At 32.4% G+C, this 18,482-nt stretch overlaps 1 protein-coding gene across 1 annotated transcript in view; it reads right to left on the reverse strand.

Moving 5' to 3' along the window:
* LOC129221021 (protein O-mannosyl-transferase Tmtc3-like) overlaps nucleotides 1–18,482 on the reverse strand; it is a 117,987-nt gene that overhangs the window by 29,625 nt on the left and 69,880 nt on the right. Inside the window, exons 14-18 of the mRNA XM_054855457.1 lie at nucleotides 17,680–17,814; nucleotides 15,202–15,284; nucleotides 7,269–7,341; nucleotides 3,303–3,389; nucleotides 1,541–1,614 (exon numbers count right to left, since the gene is read on the reverse strand). Of these exons, the coding sequence (XP_054711432.1) occupies nucleotides 1,541–1,614; nucleotides 3,303–3,389; nucleotides 7,269–7,341; nucleotides 15,202–15,284; nucleotides 17,680–17,814 (452 nt within the window). The remainder of the gene's footprint in view (nucleotides 1–1,540; nucleotides 1,615–3,302; nucleotides 3,390–7,268; nucleotides 7,342–15,201; nucleotides 15,285–17,679; nucleotides 17,815–18,482) is intronic.

Below are 18,482 nucleotides of genomic sequence, written 5' to 3' on the forward strand. Positions count from 1 at the left end.
GAAATATCATGCACGCAAAATGAGAAACCGGCATCTGAGAAAAAGAGGCTTAAACAGCTGCTGTAAACATAAATCTCCATGGGAAAAGTTTATGCATTTTCACGATAACTTTAAAAGTTTTTTTGCGTGTGGTAATAAATAAGGTATCAAATTGTTCAGAATTAAATTATGCATAACATATATTTTTTCCAGAAAATCGAGAATTTTGAAAGTTAAGGGTCCTTAGACCCCTTAAAGCAAAACCATTGTTGGTAACAAATCATTCGTTTGAAAAGCATTAAAAACTAACGTGCCGTCGAGAAATATTTTGCGCAGATGCATAAAACCAAACACTTTTTGTTCGAGGAAAGAAGAAAAACTCGCAATTATTTTATCACTTCTTAGGATATTAAGTTTTCTCAAAGCATTTACTAGCAGTTTAAACGCATTATATGGAGAAGTGAAAACATCAAATTACACGGTAACAGAAGATCCCGCATGTTCTCAGTGTGATTTAAATTTCATATTACTTAGCACTTGACAAATGATTCGAACTCCCTGTCAAAATTCCCGTAACGAGAGGATATAAATACATGAAATTGATGTATCTCATTACAAAAACCTAGAGGAATCTAAGATTATTTTCGCTAAGCAGCACTACGGTTGATTTGATCGTCCTGCAGCATTGTTCCTACCGTAGTTGATGACTGTTTCGTGAAAAATATTTCATCTGTAATACTTAATCTATTTATTTTTCTGTAGAAGTGTTTCGAAATAATAGTGTAATACTTTTTTAATTTATTTCCTTTAAACTCTAAACGTTCAGTGTCATCCCGCATAGAAAATTATGCAAAGTTTATTTTGCTGTATTACAAAACCAATAACAAAAATAAGAAAAAAAAAATAAATAAGGGAAAAAAAAGAAAAGAAAAAAATTAAACCTTAGTTTAGTTTATTATCTACTGTAAAATTTAAGCAGTGCATAATTTAAAAAAATAAATAAATAAAAACGTATGTTGTCACGCGTATTAGAGTTTTATCAGTATTTCTCACCATTATTACACTTCAATACTGTTTTCTTCAATATTGTATTTCAACTGCTTATTTTTTTCTTTCACCCTTTCAAATGTTACAGGCTTTTGGAAGATGTAAATATTTGCTTTAGTTAACAGCAAATTTGACATTTTGATGATATGATCTATAGAGTCACAGCATACATCTGTTTTTCATCTAACTTAATGTTTTAATTCAGAAATTAAGTATTAAGTCTATGAAAATGAATTATCATTGAAAATATAAATTATAGTTTCCATTATTATTTCAATCATGAATATTTCGTCATTTTACTACACGGATGGGTATGGAAACAAAATAACTCATTCAACAACAATTATAGTCCAAATGCTGCTACAATGGACTTTTGGAAACAGGAGTTTAAACACGATTTTTGCTACTTTCAAATATACTTCACAAAATATATAAACAAAAAATAAAAATGATTAAATAAATAAAAATTTCAATTTTTTTTTTCAATAAGTAAAACTAATATATTCTTACATACCTTTCGTATGCTACTTTTCTCATTTCTGGTGTTCCACTTTCTTGTATTAAAATGGCTGAATTCAAAAGAGCTTGCTGAAAAAAATATACAAATAATGCTCATCTTGAAACGTAATCAAAATTTATCAAAATTCAGAGCTCAAAAAGCTGAATAGTTTTTTCTGCATTAGAATAGCTTTCGCTCTGTTAATCAAAATGAACAAAATGAATAAATACAAATAATAAATAAATAAATAAATAAATAAAAATAATAAATAAATAAATAAATAAAATGAAAAAAAAAAAAGATGAGACTGTCACACAACAATACGCACACACACATATGAGTGATTCTCCAAGATCCTAACAATATGTCCCAGTATCCTAACACAAAAATTGTTTAACTCAGAAAGTGTTTTCATGTTTTTAATAGTTAAAAATAACATATCTGATGTTATTCTACTCTTATTAAGACAATAACTCATTTAGTTTTTTCTACAAAAAGTTTTAAGTAACTAGAAAGTCACACTTTTGGCGTGTCCCCATCCGTTTTTAAAATGGACTTAAATTATTTAAAAAGTTTATATCAGCATTCCACAAATTTAATTTGTAGTACAAAAGTAAGCATACTTAATGGTGTAAAATAGCTTTCTTTAAATAAATTAAATTATTTAAATCATCAAGGTACATCGTTTTAAACTTTGTCCCCAGGTTTTCATGTCATTATCCTGTCCTAGGAATGAATTCAATGTTTATAGATAAAAAAAGAAATTTTTAATCTGCTGCGCTATAATTAAAATGTCATTGGAAAATGTTAAGTTTTTGGAGAATCACCCACGTATCACAAGCATGAAAAGCAGTTGGAATACAAAAAAAATATGTCTGCGATTTATATTCACTGAGACGCGCTTTATGACTTAAACCACTTTGTACTCGCAGTCAATTACAGTTTTTGGGAGGGAAACAAGATCATTTTCCCTCTCACTTAGCAGCTGGCCACAACCGTCTAACCTCTCCAGAAGAAACTCCCCTTTCGGTAAAGATTCGAAATCTTTTATTGTTACTGATATTTTATTTCAAGTTCATAGCACTCATGCATGCAAACTTTGAAACTAAGTTATTTATAAATTAACTGCTCTTTAAGTTGAAACGGAGCTTCAAACTACGTACCATTAAATACCACAATCCTTCATTCATTACTGTTTAAAGCATTAACAACAAAATAAGTCAATCAGAAGGGATTGTGTGCTTATGCTGATTTTAAATTTGGTGTTGTTTTTTTATTAATGATACGTTGCTCATAAATGATACGTTGATAGACTGACAAGTGTAAAGAGAAGCACTTTGGAGGCTTCTTTATCGAAACTTTTAACTACATTTGTTGCGTTAAGTTATTTAAATATCTTTTTTTATTATTACTGATATTTTATTTCAAGTTCATAGCACTCATGCATGCAAACATTGAAACTAAGATATATAAAAATTAACAACTCTTCAAGTTGATATTGCTAAAACGGAGCTCCAAACTACGTACCATTAAATAACACAATCCTTCATTCATTACTGTTAAAAGCATTAACAACAAAATAAGTCAATCAAAAGGGATTGTGTGTTTATGTTGATTTTAAATTTGGTGTTGTTTTTTTTATTAATGATACGTTGCTCATAAATGATACGTCGATAGACTGACAAGTGTAAAGAGAAGCATTTCGGAGGCTCCTTTATCGAAACTTTTAACTACATTTGTTGCGTTAAGTTATTGAAATATCTTTGTACAATCTTACTTCATGTTCAGGATTAATCTTCAGAGCTTTGTCGAAGTAAAACAGTGCCCTCTCAGCATTTCTTTGCTCGAGAAAAACAACACCTAGCTAAATAGATTAAATATTTTTAAAGCAGGAAATACCTTAAAGGAAATAAAAATTAAGACTACATCGTGTTTCATATTGAACGGGACAAAAAGAAAACCTACTGTGAACGATGTTGTCATTTTCTAAAGTTAGTGAAACTGCAGTTATCAAAGATGATTATTGATGTTCTACGTGCGACCATCCGATGACATGACAAATATCTATACAATTTCTCATTTCTTACTACACTCGCCATATATAGATGATACATTGTTCGTGCACTTTAGCCCTTCAACACACGAAGAAACTTAGTTGAATTAACTTTCTAACCAAAGGTTATCAGTAGCGAGGTAAAAAATTGAAGGAATCAACCCGGCAAACTTCACACGGCAGTCAATTCAGCCACATGTGCCGCTACCATTCTTATCCCGATATGTGTAATCAATTTTTTAGTTGATTCAACTTATCAGGACATTTCCTAGTATCCGCTCTAAACACAAGTAAACTAATTGAGTTAACCCGGCTTAATTTTAACGGCTTTTTCTTGCAACTGCTCGAATACATTCGGCTTACAAGAAGAAAAGTTGATTTAACTAATTTGCTTCACGTGAATACAATGAAAAACGCCAGGCGAGCAATGGACAAGAAACGTTTTCGAAAAGTTTATTCAACTAACCGCCTTGTGTGTGGGAGGCCATAGTTTTTCATTCCTTCGGGATGTTTTCAGTAAGTTACCGCCCTATAGCCAGGGCTAAGGCAGGAATACATAAAATACACCGCCAACTCAGTCATTCCATCCGAGGACTGCAGTTTCGTGCTTATTAGCACTCGTCAGTCCAAAATAGGAAGTAACTGAGCTGGAGGTGGAAAACCTCTTAATGGAGCCAAGAGAGCCAAGATACAAACTGGTAACTAATATAAAATTAGCGCTGACCAGACGAGTGACCGAAGCAATGGTTCGGTTCAACTCGAAGATTGCAGGCAAGGCATGGTAGTTTCAGCAAGTTACCGCCCTATAGCCAGGGATAAGGCAGAAATACATAAAATACACTGCCGCCTATTTCGGGCTGATGAGTGCTAATAAGCACGAAACTGCAGTCCTCGGATGTAATGACTGTGCTGGCGGAGCATTTTATGTATTTCTGCCTTATCCCTGGCTATAGGGCGGTAACTTACTGAAAATACCATGCCTTGCCTGCAATCTTCGAGTTGAATCGAACCATTGCTTTGGTCACTCTTCTGATCAGTGCTAATTTTATATTAGCTACCAGTTTGTATGGCTCTTTTGGCTCCCTTAAGAGGTTTTCCACCTCCAGCTCAGTCACTTCCTATTTCGGGCTGATGAGTGCTAATAAACACGAAACTGCAGTCGTCGGATGGAATGACTGAGCTTGCGGTGTATTTTATGTCTTCGAGATGTTTCCTTCATTTTTCTCGAACTCAAAGTCACCATTATAAATGGAGCCACAAGCACTTTGTGTCTACTAAACTCCATGACGAGGGTGGTTTGTTTTTGGAGATCCCGGTGGTCGATATAGCAATGGCCTATTTGTTTGACTCAACAGACTCAATCTGGACATGAGATAGCCTGTCGATCAGAAACTGCTTCAACCACCGTTCGATGTTGCGACGATGCCGTGGTTCTTTAAAGAAATTCGTGCGAAAATGCCATTGAACAAGTTAACAAAGTTATTCTAGCGTTTACCAAAACGGAGCACAGCGTGGATGGCGCTATTTTGATTAATGGCGTCTCTATGTGCGATTTCGTAGCAGAAAGGTTTCTGCTGTCGCTATATAAATTTGTAGCAATGTAGCTTCAAAATTAATTACTTTTGGCTAAATAAATCAGTTGAAGACTTCGTACTCTGCCATTATTTTTGTCCCATTTAATATAAAACGCTTTTTACTTCTGTAGTCTTTATACAACAGAAATGATGTTATTAATTGCCATTAAAAATGAGTGATGTCCAGAAGTGATGTCAAGCTATAAGGGGGAAGGGTGTTCCATGAAATTGTGACAGTTCAACAAAAGGGAGGGAGGGATAACAAGATGTGTGACACACTTTTTTTTATAAGATGATGTTCATGAAAAATAACGGGATATGTAACAAGGGGGGGGGGTCAAAAATATTACGAAAAAGTGCGATATCATCTACGGACAGGATCTGAGTAAAATCATTTTTAGTTCTTAAAATAATTTCTCTATTCTACTTAAGAATTTAAAATGCGAAATATCCTCTCAGGGACGAAATTTCTTTTTAAATTCAAGCAGTCTCTGGTCTAAATCGTTATCTAAAGTTATAAACCATGGTTTTTGGATTCAAACTAAGTTAATAAATAAGAAGAAAAACTTATCTTTCTGCAATTTGTAAGACTAGGCATTTTCAAAGTTATTATTCATTTTAATTAGACCGAATTTATTATTTTTAATTCAATAACAAGAGAAAATATCTTTTTCGTCAATTCTTTCATCGCAATAATCCGCTTTAGATGTAAAAGTGCGCAATCTGCCAATTTATCTTCTTTGTTGCAATGATTAATTTATATTTTTCAGAGAAAAATCAAAATTGAAATGCTGCAGTGTTTTAATGATATAGTCTGGAAAAAATTTCACATCATTTCCCTATCTGCAGTTTTACAACAATGCATGAGAAATAAGCATTTGTTTTCAGTTCCAAGCCAATAGTAAAGATAATTGCAAATTAAGACTAGTTAAAAATTTGCATCAACAGGTAAATGATTTGTTTTATATTTTAGTGCTATACAATCATTCAAAGTAAACTTAATTTTGATCTCATGAGTAATTTTTATTAAAATTTGCTTTCTTAAAAGACCCAATTTTTTTCCTTTGCTTCATTTATTTTGATTTTCCCTAATAAAGAGACTAACTAGGTCTCTTCCTTAGAGTTTTTAGTGCGCAATGTACTTATTTATTGTATTGGTTGAGAAAAATAAGTCAAGTATTTTGTAGGGAAATAAATGAAATTGAATAATAAAATGACAACTGATATTTTGGAAAATCTAAAAAAAAAAAAAAGATTTATTTAAGGAAATATTTCTTTTTTTTTTTAACCTTATGTATTTGCATTTTAATACACATTTTACTATTTGTTTTCCTTCTTTCTTTTTTTTTTGCAATCTCATGTAACAATTTAAAAGCATAGAACAAAATAAAATTTTTAGCCATTCAAAAATATAATTAACTGGTTTTAACTTATTAAATCAATTGGAAAGACTGGATTTAAAACTACTTCCCTTAAAATTAAGTTGAAATAAAAAAAGAAAACTTTCTTTGATCAGAGCAATTTATTTTTCTAATCTCATTTAAATTGTTTTTGTAATCTCATGTAAAAATTTAAAAGCTTTATGCAACAACAAAACGGTTTAGCCAGAAATATGAATTTGTAGTTATTACTTATCAAATCAATTTGAGAAAACGAATTTAAAACCATTTCCAATAAAACAAAGTTAAAAGGGAAAAAAACTAACTTCAACGAATAATTTTGCTCAAATGCACTTACTGAGTTATTTGATCTCAAGTACAAATTGAAATATAACATTATAAATCTCTCGTAATACTTGAAATGAAAAAAAGCTCAAAATCAAATGGTATTTAAACTCCGATTGGGAAGTTTAATTTTTATCACAGTGAACAGAAACGGGGAATTTGTATATTACAGTGTTTGCAATTCCATTGATAAGAAGATATTGATTTCGGCAAACTAAAATTCAATCTAAAACGCATTCCATATGAAAAGTTTATTTATTTAATAGGAAATGAAACATCGATAAAAGGATTCTAAGTAAGCTAACTTTGTAAGAGCTGAATGTAAGAGCTGATATGGAAATTAAATTAAATATTTGTATAACTATAGAACCTAGATATGAGAGACTTCTTACATTGTAGTAAATATCTGGATTACCATCGTCGAACTGCAGGGCGGTTTCATAAACTATTTGAGCTTCTTTAGTTCTGTAAATATCAAGTACAAAGTTATTAAATTGAATGTTTAAGTATCTGTTACATATTATTAGAATTAAATTGAAGATTTCGGATAATGAGGTTTGAAAACATGAAACTGATATTTGACGTCTACAAAGAAACGAAATATATATTTTATCATAAAAGTATTCTTGAAACAAAACACTTTGTATTTGAAATTGCATAGATGTGCTTTAGATTAATTGATAAAATATTATGGAAAAGTATCACTTAGTCAAAATAAAAATAGAATCAATTAAAAGTGGTTAAAGCACGATGAAGTAAAAAATAAATAAATAAAAAAAAAAACAATCCGTGGGCCGTGGTAGCCTGATCGGTAAGGCATTGGACTTGGGAACGGAGGGTCTCGGGTTCGATCCTCACTGGTTGAAGACCCACCGTCGTCATTAATGGTGACTGGGCGACGTTAAATATGCTCGTGGTCACAATGTCCTCCAAGTGAAACGATACCTCTGGGGGTGCCAGACTAGGAAGTTATTCGGCTCCTGGCCTGGTTCTAAATTGTTTCTCGAACTGTCCATAGATGGCACCACCATCTATTGTGTTGTCTTTGTGCTGTCCTGGATAAACAAAATCCTGGAAAATTTGTGGATTAATAGAGGTAAAAGCTTCCTTTGTGGAATAGCAGAAACCTCAATATGTGTGTGTGAAAGAAAGAAAGAAAGAAAGAACAATCCGTGAAAAATTTTTTTTTTTACACTGACAAAATTCATTGATTAGTTTGTTTTTGTTTTTTTGCAAATTTTCACTTTTATCAATTCTGCCTTCTTTCTAATTAAGCATGTTATAAAGTCATAAGGAGTTTCTTCAGCATTGAAGATTGAAACATCAACAAACCAAGTCTTTTAGCACAGTGGCTCCCAACCCTTTTGGCCTCTCACCCTCTCTAGAGAATGATTGACACTTCTTGTTCCCTCTTCCTAATAAAACCATAAGTCAGCGCTTGATCGATATTATTAAAAATATAGATACCCGATATTAATTTGAAGCAAAATGTATGTAATAAAGCAATTTTGTTCTATCATTCTTATGGTCTTATTATACTGTGCAACTTTAGTTGCAGCAACTTCCCGCAACTTTCTCCGCCAACTCATAGGTTTACCAAAAGTATTATCGGACGTCACTGAGCATACATAGCTGAGGTGACTGACGCCATGCAGTCTGGATAATTCTCATTGGATAAAACCTGCAATTAAGTGCAAATATTGCATGCAATTGTCGGCGACAGTTTTTTCCCGTAAAAATACTTGGAGTTGCAGATGGTTGCACCGCGTAATAAGATCATCAAGCTGGAAATAAATAACTAAATGCACCTTTTATAAGGTTTTGCTTTTGCAAAACAAAATGATAGATATTTGAAGAGAAACAATTAACTAAGATCATTGACGGGTTTTTCGAAAACAGAACTAGATTTTTATGAAGTTATATTAATTTGAAATACGGGGGAAATAAAAACAATGACCCTTAAAATTAAAAAAGAAAGATGAAATTCATAAACTTGGCGATGGATGATGAACTAATTTCTTGAGGTTCAACCGAAGTGCGAGAAGGAATTTTCTGAACTTTATTATTATTTTTTTTTACTTTGTGTGATTCCTTGATTGAACATTGAACAACTGGTTTTGTCTAGTTTTCAACTTCGACATTCGTTGGTTTTTCATCTTTTTTTTTATTATTTTATCTTTTAAATACTCATGTCCCTCTTTTGCCCCTCACGAATTATCGTCCCCTTGAGGAGCCGGATTGCCCCTTTGGGATCGATCGCCTCCAGGTTGGGAACCACTGATTTATCACAATTAAACTAGAAAGAGAGAAAGCGGAATGGATATTTAAAGGTAGTTTTCCCGTCTCTGAAAGTTATACAGTATGTTAGTGGGAAATGTGAAAATCGCACAGTGTTCCATCAGTGAAACATTATTTTTCATTAATAAACAATATAAACGATGACAATACTACTACTACTAATAATAACTACAATTTTAATAATAATAATAATAACAACAATAATAATAGTAAGGAAACTAGTTAAATTTAAATTAACCTTTAGAAAAACCAGTCCGAATTTGTAACAGTTAACTCCAGTTTATCATGTCAAAAAGTTATTCATATTTTGCACCAATATGAAACTAGTTCAAGTGTACGTGGAAATTTGAGTCTGAGAGTAAACAAAACAATAACAATCACTTTTGTCATCATTTTGTTACAACTAATAGTCAGCTTATATTTCACTGCAAAATAACTAAATTTTATTTGAACTTAGTTGTATATTAAGTTGCGCTAACAAAACAATTATCGTTACCACTGGTTTCAATTTAGTATTTATGCAAGTTGTTTTATTTTTAACGATATATTGGTATGTTAAGCATATTTGTCTTTAATACAACGCATAAATTAAATGCTCTTTGAAGAACTATTATCTAATTTTTTTTTAATTCAGTACAATTAAACCCTTTTAATGTCAGTGTTTTTTACACACGTCCGTGTAGTTAAATTAATTGATTAAATAGTATTCTGTCCACAATTTAAAAATTTTTATTTTAATTATTTTGCTTAATTTAGCTTCAAACATAATTTATTGATTGCAAAGTTCGAAGTCAGTAATTGCCTAGCAAAAGCATTTTTTTTAGATATATTTAATTATTTCCGTTGCGAAATTTTTCTAAAATTCCTCCGGAAACTTGTAAATATTTTATGATTCATGTGGTAAAAAGACCGACCCAGTAAAAGTTAATCAATGCTTCAATAAATTAAGAAAGCGGAAATTGCTAAAATATCCCTATAAACGCAACTCTTTTGTAGAAAAGTAACAAAACGAGTTAAAAAATAAAATGAAGAAAACAAAAGTCATAAATATTTTAGTCAATAGAAGTCAAAATTTTACTTCCATCAGGCTTAAACAATAGCGTTTAATTTAAAATGCATGGTCATTAGTAACTTTTTCGCTAATAAATGTGCTTCATTGAATATATTTATAAGAGAGACAGACCTCTGATTTCTGTAGTTCTTTGATGCGCAGATTGCTCGAGTATTCTCCTCTTTATTTGATCTGTAATTTTAGTTGGTACCTCGTAATTTAAATTGGTAAATAAGATTCATGAGTTTCATAGAATTTTCTTGGAATTTATAAAGAAATGATGCATGATTCAATAAGCCATGACAGAAAATATTTTCAGAACCGACCGAACCTACCAGAGAACCGGTTCTCAACCTACCAGGGTGTGCGCCCTTTTTTAAACATTGTTTTGCGAGCTTTCCTCCCCCCCCCCGCCCATCCAGCCACCATATGTGGTCAATGCAAGAGTACAGCCAAAATTTGAAATTGAAGCTAGATAATGTAACTGAAGCTGGTTATTTTATAAAATATTTAAACAATTTCGCGTAAACAAAATTTAATGTTATAACTATTTTTTACTTTCTTTTACACAAAAGGAAGTATTATATTCGGGATAAATTTTCCCTCAAAAATCGACCTTAATTTCCATTTTGCTCACCCCGAATGAATGTTGAGTTTTTTTTTTTCGACCCGACCACACGTGGATATATGCCTAAGAACGTATAGATACCCGAAATATCCATTTTGACGATTCCCGAGTTAATCACAACGAGTTTTCTCGTGACGTCTTTATGTACGTGTGTATGTGCTTATGTGTGTATGTGCGTATGTATGTAGCATAACTCAAGAACGGTATGTCCTAGAAAGTTGAAATTTGGTACGTAGACTCCTAGTGGGGTCTAGTTGTGCACCTTCCCTTTTGGTTGCATTCTGGTGTTTCTTAAGGGATCTTTTGAATTTTTTTGGAGGGAAACCATTGATAATTTTGAAGCAAACTCAAGTGGTGTTATAATTTGGCGGACACTTGGCGATATATCGCCAGTCTTTTAGTCGCCAACATGGCGGCAAATTTGACGATTTTTTTTTTCAATCTTGTTTCAATTTGGCCCCTGTTGGTGATATTTAGAGAGTTAACTATTTAATCACATATAATGGGGAAATAACATTTTATTGCTGTGAAAGGAAGTCACGTGATGCACACACACACACACATCAACTCGTTTAAAAATAACTTCTTAAAATCAAAGAACTTGATTCAACCACATTTGAAGTAACATAGGATATAGGTGACATTAGAATGATGTACCCGTCGACATGTTGACATCAAAATGAGGATAACCACTGTTTTCACCTGATAAGTTTTTGAGTATTCGGTTGTAACTTGTGAAAAAGCGCAGCTCAGCTTACTTTTGATGACTAACTTTGCTTGATATTTTGAAATTTGACTTCTTGTCTGATAATGTTGCAAATACAGGTTCACACGGGTTTGTGGGTATAAACTGCATTAAAAACTTAAAAAAAAACGGTTATAATGTCGAAAATATTTGAACGTGACCTAGAAATTGAGTAATTCGCAGATCATTTTACGTTTTAGTTTCTTCCGTATATAAAATACAGTAAAAAAATATTGGAGTTCGAAAGATTTTGAATTTTGACGGATTTGCACGTTATGAGGTGTGCTGAGTCTATTTCGATCATTTTTGGAATATGTCCGTCTATCCGTGTGTCTGTGTGTGTGACCGATTTTTTACGGTCGTTCGAGAGCAAAAACTACTGAATGAAATCGAACAACATTTGATGCACATATGAAGTAGTGAGAAGCAAAGGGATGTAAGGGGATATTTTCAAGTTCTGAGTAAAACGCGTCTAAAGACAACGTCCTAGGTAGGCTTTCATTGAATTTGTTTTTAAATCATCTGTATAGCAGCAACTACCACGGCTACTAGTACCATTTCTTGCCCCAAGACAGAAGAGAGGTTCACCTACCATGCGTACTGGTTATCTCCAAATTTTTGATTTTGCCACTTACATCCCTTTGCTTCTCACTGCCTCATATGTACTCCCATGTGAATTGGTGCCCAATAGTTTTTTTGGAAAAAAAAATCCTCTTGGTAGAGACAGGGGGAATTGAACGTTTTCTTCGTTATTCGTGCCGGCTATAAAGAAGTAACGGGCGGAATCAAAGAAAGTTTGGTCCATATGTTCACCTCAGAGAGTACAAGTGCTGGTTCAGTTTTGGTGCCAGTAGCACAAAAGAGGGGTGAGCAATCATACGTTTTTTCTTTATACTTCATGACTCTATATCTGGACAGATAATGAACAACACCAAGCAAATATTGATCGACGGTTAGATCTTAGGTGGTACAAGAACTGATTCGGTTTTGGTGCCAATAGCTCAAAGAGGGGAGTGAGTGCAATCGAATGTTCCTTCTTGCTCACTGCGAGTGCACTATCTCAAGAAGTAATGCTTCGATTCAGATGACATTTGGAGCAAATATGAACCTGCACGGGAACAGACGCTGACGTTGTTTTTAAACTGGACGTTAAATCCCGGTTATCACAAATTTGCCATTTCAACTGCGCTTGCGCGCGGACTTAGCTTTTTGGGCTTTCTGTTTCAAGATTTCGTGTTGCTTGTTTGTATAATGAATGCGATTAGAATATTTTCACAGCAATTTCGTGATACATTATATGAAATTACGGATATGAATAACTGATAATCTTTATAATGTAAAGAGAAAAATGATACTTCAATATTTATTGGTTTGGAAATATTTATTTCACATAAACGTAAAACATGTTGTGTACTTCAAAAATGATTGGAATATGAGAACAGATATCCGTCTTTTGCGGATATTTTACGTTAGGCGTAAACAGCTTTCTATTATACATTTTTATTTAGGTTGAGGGTTCGGCTTTGTATTTAAAAATTTGGCCCTGAAAAGGGCCTTTGTTTAGTAGAAAAATCAGACTCCGAATCCATTAATAATTAAAACGCAAAACTCAACCTTTACCGAGGCCTAAAAACTAAATCAGAGAAAGCTTTGCGATTTCGAATTTTTATCTGTTGCTATCTCATATTCATTAACAAATTTAAAATAATTGTAATTAATTTTAGCAAGAGTTTTGAAATCAGCTAAGTCCGCGCGCAAGCGCAGTTGAAATGGCAAATTTGTGATAACCGGGATTTAACGTCGAGTTGTTTTTAATCATCGCTTACTCGAATAAAAATTGTTTAATTAATGCAGTAATGTGAAAGATAAATCACATTAAAAATCATCTGTTAAAGAAAGGTTGTCACGCGATTTAACTGTTGTCAAATGATCGGAAAAATCTCAACAATTGAAAATTTTTATCTTTTGCGATCTTGTATTTATTTTCAAATAAAATGTTTGTAATTAAAACAAGCATGGCTTTTGAAATGATTTTCAATTTTTGCAATTTAATTTTGCCTTTGTAGCATACATCGAAAATTGGAAATGGCACGGTCGTTAAATTTTTGTGTACAGATTTTTATTTTTGAAACTTTTTTTTAAATGTAACCTTATGCAAATAGATATTTCCCCACTCTTTGTTTCCGCATTCAAAGAAAAAAAAAAAAAATCCTCGTGCAGGTATTGTTACCAAAAATTTAATGCCGATGAATTACGATTGCAAATTTCCCAATTATTGAAAATTTGCCGTTTTTGCTAGTAGCAGAAATTTGTAGTTACTAATATATGAGCGATTATACGTTAGAGCCAAGAATTCATAAGATATAGATACAGCAGTTCCGTAATGTACTAGTTTACTTTATTTTTGGTATACATTTATGCCTCCATAGAAAATATTCTACACCCCCCCTAGGAGGGGGGAGTTAACCCTGGTTGAGATCCCTTGTTCTAGCTCATTGCATGTTATACAAATATTCAATATATTTGTATCAAATTCAATTGAATCAATTATGGTTGAGAAACTCGCGCATTTTATTTAGACACACCCATGCAAAGTTCCAAATTCATTTGCATCCCTAGAGTAAATAATTTTTGAGTTAAACCTAAAATTGGTAATTTTCATATTATGACAACAAGAGCAAGTTTCTTATTTCAACAATATTCAACTTTATGCGAAAGTACGACATACCAAGACTAAATATCGTGTTTTAAACACTTTCATTATGAGTTTATTAGCAGTAATTTAGCATTTTTAAGTCAGAGTGATCGCGCATGCCTTGCTCTTTGTCTTATGAGTTAAGTGCCTAAAAGGAATTTTCTTCGCTGATAAGTAAAGATTTATTAAATTAACGCTAATTAACAGAACCGAGGGGAAGTTTTAGTTGCTCAAGAAAGTTTAGTGACTCTATAAACTTGCATAGGTGTGTAATTTTTCTCTCTCTTAGGCATCGTTTTTTCCATTGAATTTTGCTAATCCAAAATAAAATTCTAGTATATAGTTTTAGGTTAAATATTCAACAACAACATTTATTATTTATTTATAAGAATACAAGGTAGAATCGGCCTAATATAAGCTAATTTTTCAGTTCGACCAGTCTCTTAACTGATTTATTGTAGTTTAGAAAAAGGAACAACACAAAGGCTAAACAAATTCAAATTTATCTGCATTTTACGTGTGGTATTTAAATGGTATCAGTTAATAATCATTAGAATTTCATCTTGTGAAATGGAAAAATATCTTAAGACATTTACTAAAATTTTCTGACGGGGAAAAAAACGGAATACTTTAAATCCTGAAACACTTTAAAACCTTTGAGGCATTGTGACTTCCCTTGCGGCCATCTAGCCTTTCATTTTTTCCAACCAACTGGCACAGTGGCTTCAACAGTCGACTAAGAAGAACGAAAATGACTCAAACGAAGCAGCCACTATGCTTCAAAGGGATAAAGAGACATCCTCTAAAGATTTCAAGTTTTTTTCCTTTAATTTGGTACTTTTTTACATTAAAACAATTGCATACAGTGAATAAACTTTAAAATACATACATTCAAAAGATCTCGTTACCTATTTAGTCTAATCAGGATATCCCCTCTGTTAATGTAAGCCTGAATGTAATCCGATCTCATACTTATTGCTTGCTTGTATAGCTGAAAAATACATTTAAAGATACATGGTTTGCTTTTATAACTACAAAAGAAACGTTTAAAAGCATATGAATAATGACAAGTATGTTTAACACATTTGAAGCTATATTCCAGCTTTTTTTCATTGGGAGGGGGGGGGGGAGCGCTAAGGTATTTTTTCACGTGGAAACTTCGAAGAAAATACTGATAAGTGGAAAGAGAAAATTGATGAGATATCTTAATAAGCACAACTCTTTTGTCAAAAACTTACATAACGAAATAAGGAACAAAATAAACAGAATTCGTTATTTAATTTCCATTATCTTTAATGCTTTCGAACAGTTGAGTCAGAATATGTTCTCTTTTTAAGTGCCTAACTTTTAAAAAAAATGAGTTTAAGTCAAATTAGCATTATTGTATTTTTTATTCAGAATTAAAAATGATAATCATGAGATTACGGTTTATTATAGATGTTTTGTTTTAAGTGCTATAAATATATTCTCATTTGTGTTATCTAATTTATACCATCCATTCCACATACCCAAAAACATAACTAAAATGGTAATTTTTGCACCAGCAGTCTTTATTATTGCAGTCTTTATTACTTTACTTTTGTGATGAAAAGTGAAACTGCAATGGAGCTGTGCAATGCATACAAGTTTCAGCGCAATGGTTCAAGATTCAGTGTAAATCTGTTCCAGGATTGACAGGAGCCCCTTACTTGATATATGAAAATTAAACACCTGTTTCAAGGATCAAAGAAGATTTTTCTGCACTCGAGAAGACTCTGCTCTTGAACTCTAAAACGACTCTTTGAAGCTCCGAAACCGAATTGTGAAATTTTCATAGAACAATTGCCATAGACAACGTTGAATTCATGAATACATTTAGCTAGCGAAACATTAATAATTTCAAGTTTGTTATTTGTAGTTTCAAATATGTAATTTTGTGATGAAAAGTTAAAAACTAAAATTTAAAAACCTTGATTTGTCTCGCACCTTATATTTTATTCGCTGATGCGAAGCTAATTTTGACAGCCTCGCAATAGCTTTTTGCTGACTTTATCACTTCTATTATAACGCTGTTCTCTTTTACTTAGATCTTTACTTACTGTCCGGCCATCACGAGAAAAGCCCCCGCCGAAATGTCTTGGCCTGCCTGTTGCTATAGCAATGAGGCGTGTCTCATTTACCGAAAGGAAGCTTAATGTTTAAAAAACCCGTACGACTGCACAAAGGCGAGCAGAAAGTGGCGAAATGGCGCTAAAAAACCTTCCTGCTAACCCTTGCAGAAATTGAACGAAGTCCATTTCTATGGCAGTAGACGGGCTCAGACTGTACGACGGGAGCTTTTCTCGTGAAAAACAGACAGTACTAAGTTACAATTGTTTTTACAAACCCTTATTTTCCTTTTAGCTCAATTATTTACAATTTTATGCATAATATTTTTTACTTTAATACATCAAAATTAGCTTAAAAAATAAAAACCGGAATTTATACACTAACAGGTTTTTTCATCTGCCTATTACACATGTTATAAAACAGTAGTGTCCAACCTACGACCCGTGGACCACATCCAGCCTGCAAAGCTGTTTCTTGCGACCTGTTGTTTTGTTCACTGTTACAGATCGATAAACATAATTTATAACTTGGTGCCAAATATTCAGATAATAGTTTTTGAAAAACAGGGGCATTTAATAAAAGAAGAATAGTAAGAATAACAACAATTATTGTTATTTTAATTTCTTCCTATATTTTCCCATGTTATTTCGAAAAATTTTAAATACTTTGAAGTTTTATATGAGTTTTGGCAAGCGAGAATCATTTTAATATGAGGTTCGGTCGTCGAGTAAAAAAAACTTTATCTTCACTGTCTTAAAATTAGACAAATAAAATAAAAAAACAAAACATTTTTGACAAAAGAGTAATGGTAAATGTTTATGATATTAAACTAAATCAAACACCTTCTTAGCTGCCTTTCCATTGTTCAATGTTCATGTCCGCTTCAAAATACACAGTGACTGCAGCATGGACACTTTGTACTCTAATAGAGGCATTGACATTGCCAAGGCTGTAATACACGCTTTCGGTAATATTTAAATGTTCTCTAATTTATTTTCTCACCTTGCTATACACGGCAACAACATTAAACCAAATGTTTCAATACTGCCCTCTACATTAATTAAAAAGAAAAAAAAAACACTAGCTACACATTAGAAACGAGATCCCTCGTGCATAAAAATTAATTCTATCACGAACACTTTCTTCATTCTGAGACAGTTCAATTTTGCCGCCAAAGTTCCAAACGGAAGTGAATAAATCCCCAGTAAGTAGAAGCTCCTTTAGTTTCACAAAGAACGTTTTCATTGGATAAAAGGAGAAGGAACAGGAAATGTAGAATTAAAATGTATTCATCTTACTGCGTCAGCTTCTTCAAGTCTGGAACCATTTCTTGAGATTAGGTTTCCTAAGTTGAGGAATACATTTAAATGGCTCGGTGCAATACGAGCTTGGTAAGGCTCTCCAGTTTTTGGTCGTGGAAGAAGATCCTTTGCCTGTTAAGAAAATTAAAACGGCATTTATCATACGGATTGCTGGTTGGACAGAAAAATTTTGATAAATTTATAACTGGTTTTTCAGGACGTTTTGACAGTTAAGTAGATGAAATCAGTTCCTCCTAAATTGAAATTTGAGATCAAAAAGGATTTTCCTTTGTTCGTAATTCAATAAGGAGTTTGAACTTTAGAGAGAAAAACCACCTTCTAACAGCCTCTGACGAAGTTGTAGTGAATTATTTCGTATTCAGGGGATAATTTGGAAATATAAGCCAGTAAAATTAGAAAATCTTTTGGATTAAGATTACGCCGAAGGATTACGTTTTTCCGAAAGACATTTTGGAAGAGTGGGAGTGAATCTCTTTTGATGTTCTATTAAGACGATTTACTAATTTCATATCTGGCGCGAAACTATATAGTTAAGCAGTTATTTTTAGAAAATAATGCATTTTTTGTTGTTTTTATATGCGAAATAATTTGAAAAACATGCTAGAAATTTAAATATTCATTCAAAGTTGTTAGTAATTTTAACATTTTGAATGTACGTATTAAAGTAATTAATTTCTGCAGATTAAGTTTCGGAAATCCAGTTGTAACACGTTGAAAACATACTTTTAAAACTATTTCGCTAAAAATTAAATTAAAAATTTGTGTGTTTTTAAGTTTAA

This window comes from Uloborus diversus, chromosome 4, assembly GCF_026930045.1.
Source record: "Uloborus diversus isolate 005 chromosome 4, Udiv.v.3.1, whole genome shotgun sequence".
In the NCBI taxonomy this organism is placed as follows: Eukaryota; Metazoa; Arthropoda; class Arachnida; order Araneae; family Uloboridae; genus Uloborus; species Uloborus diversus.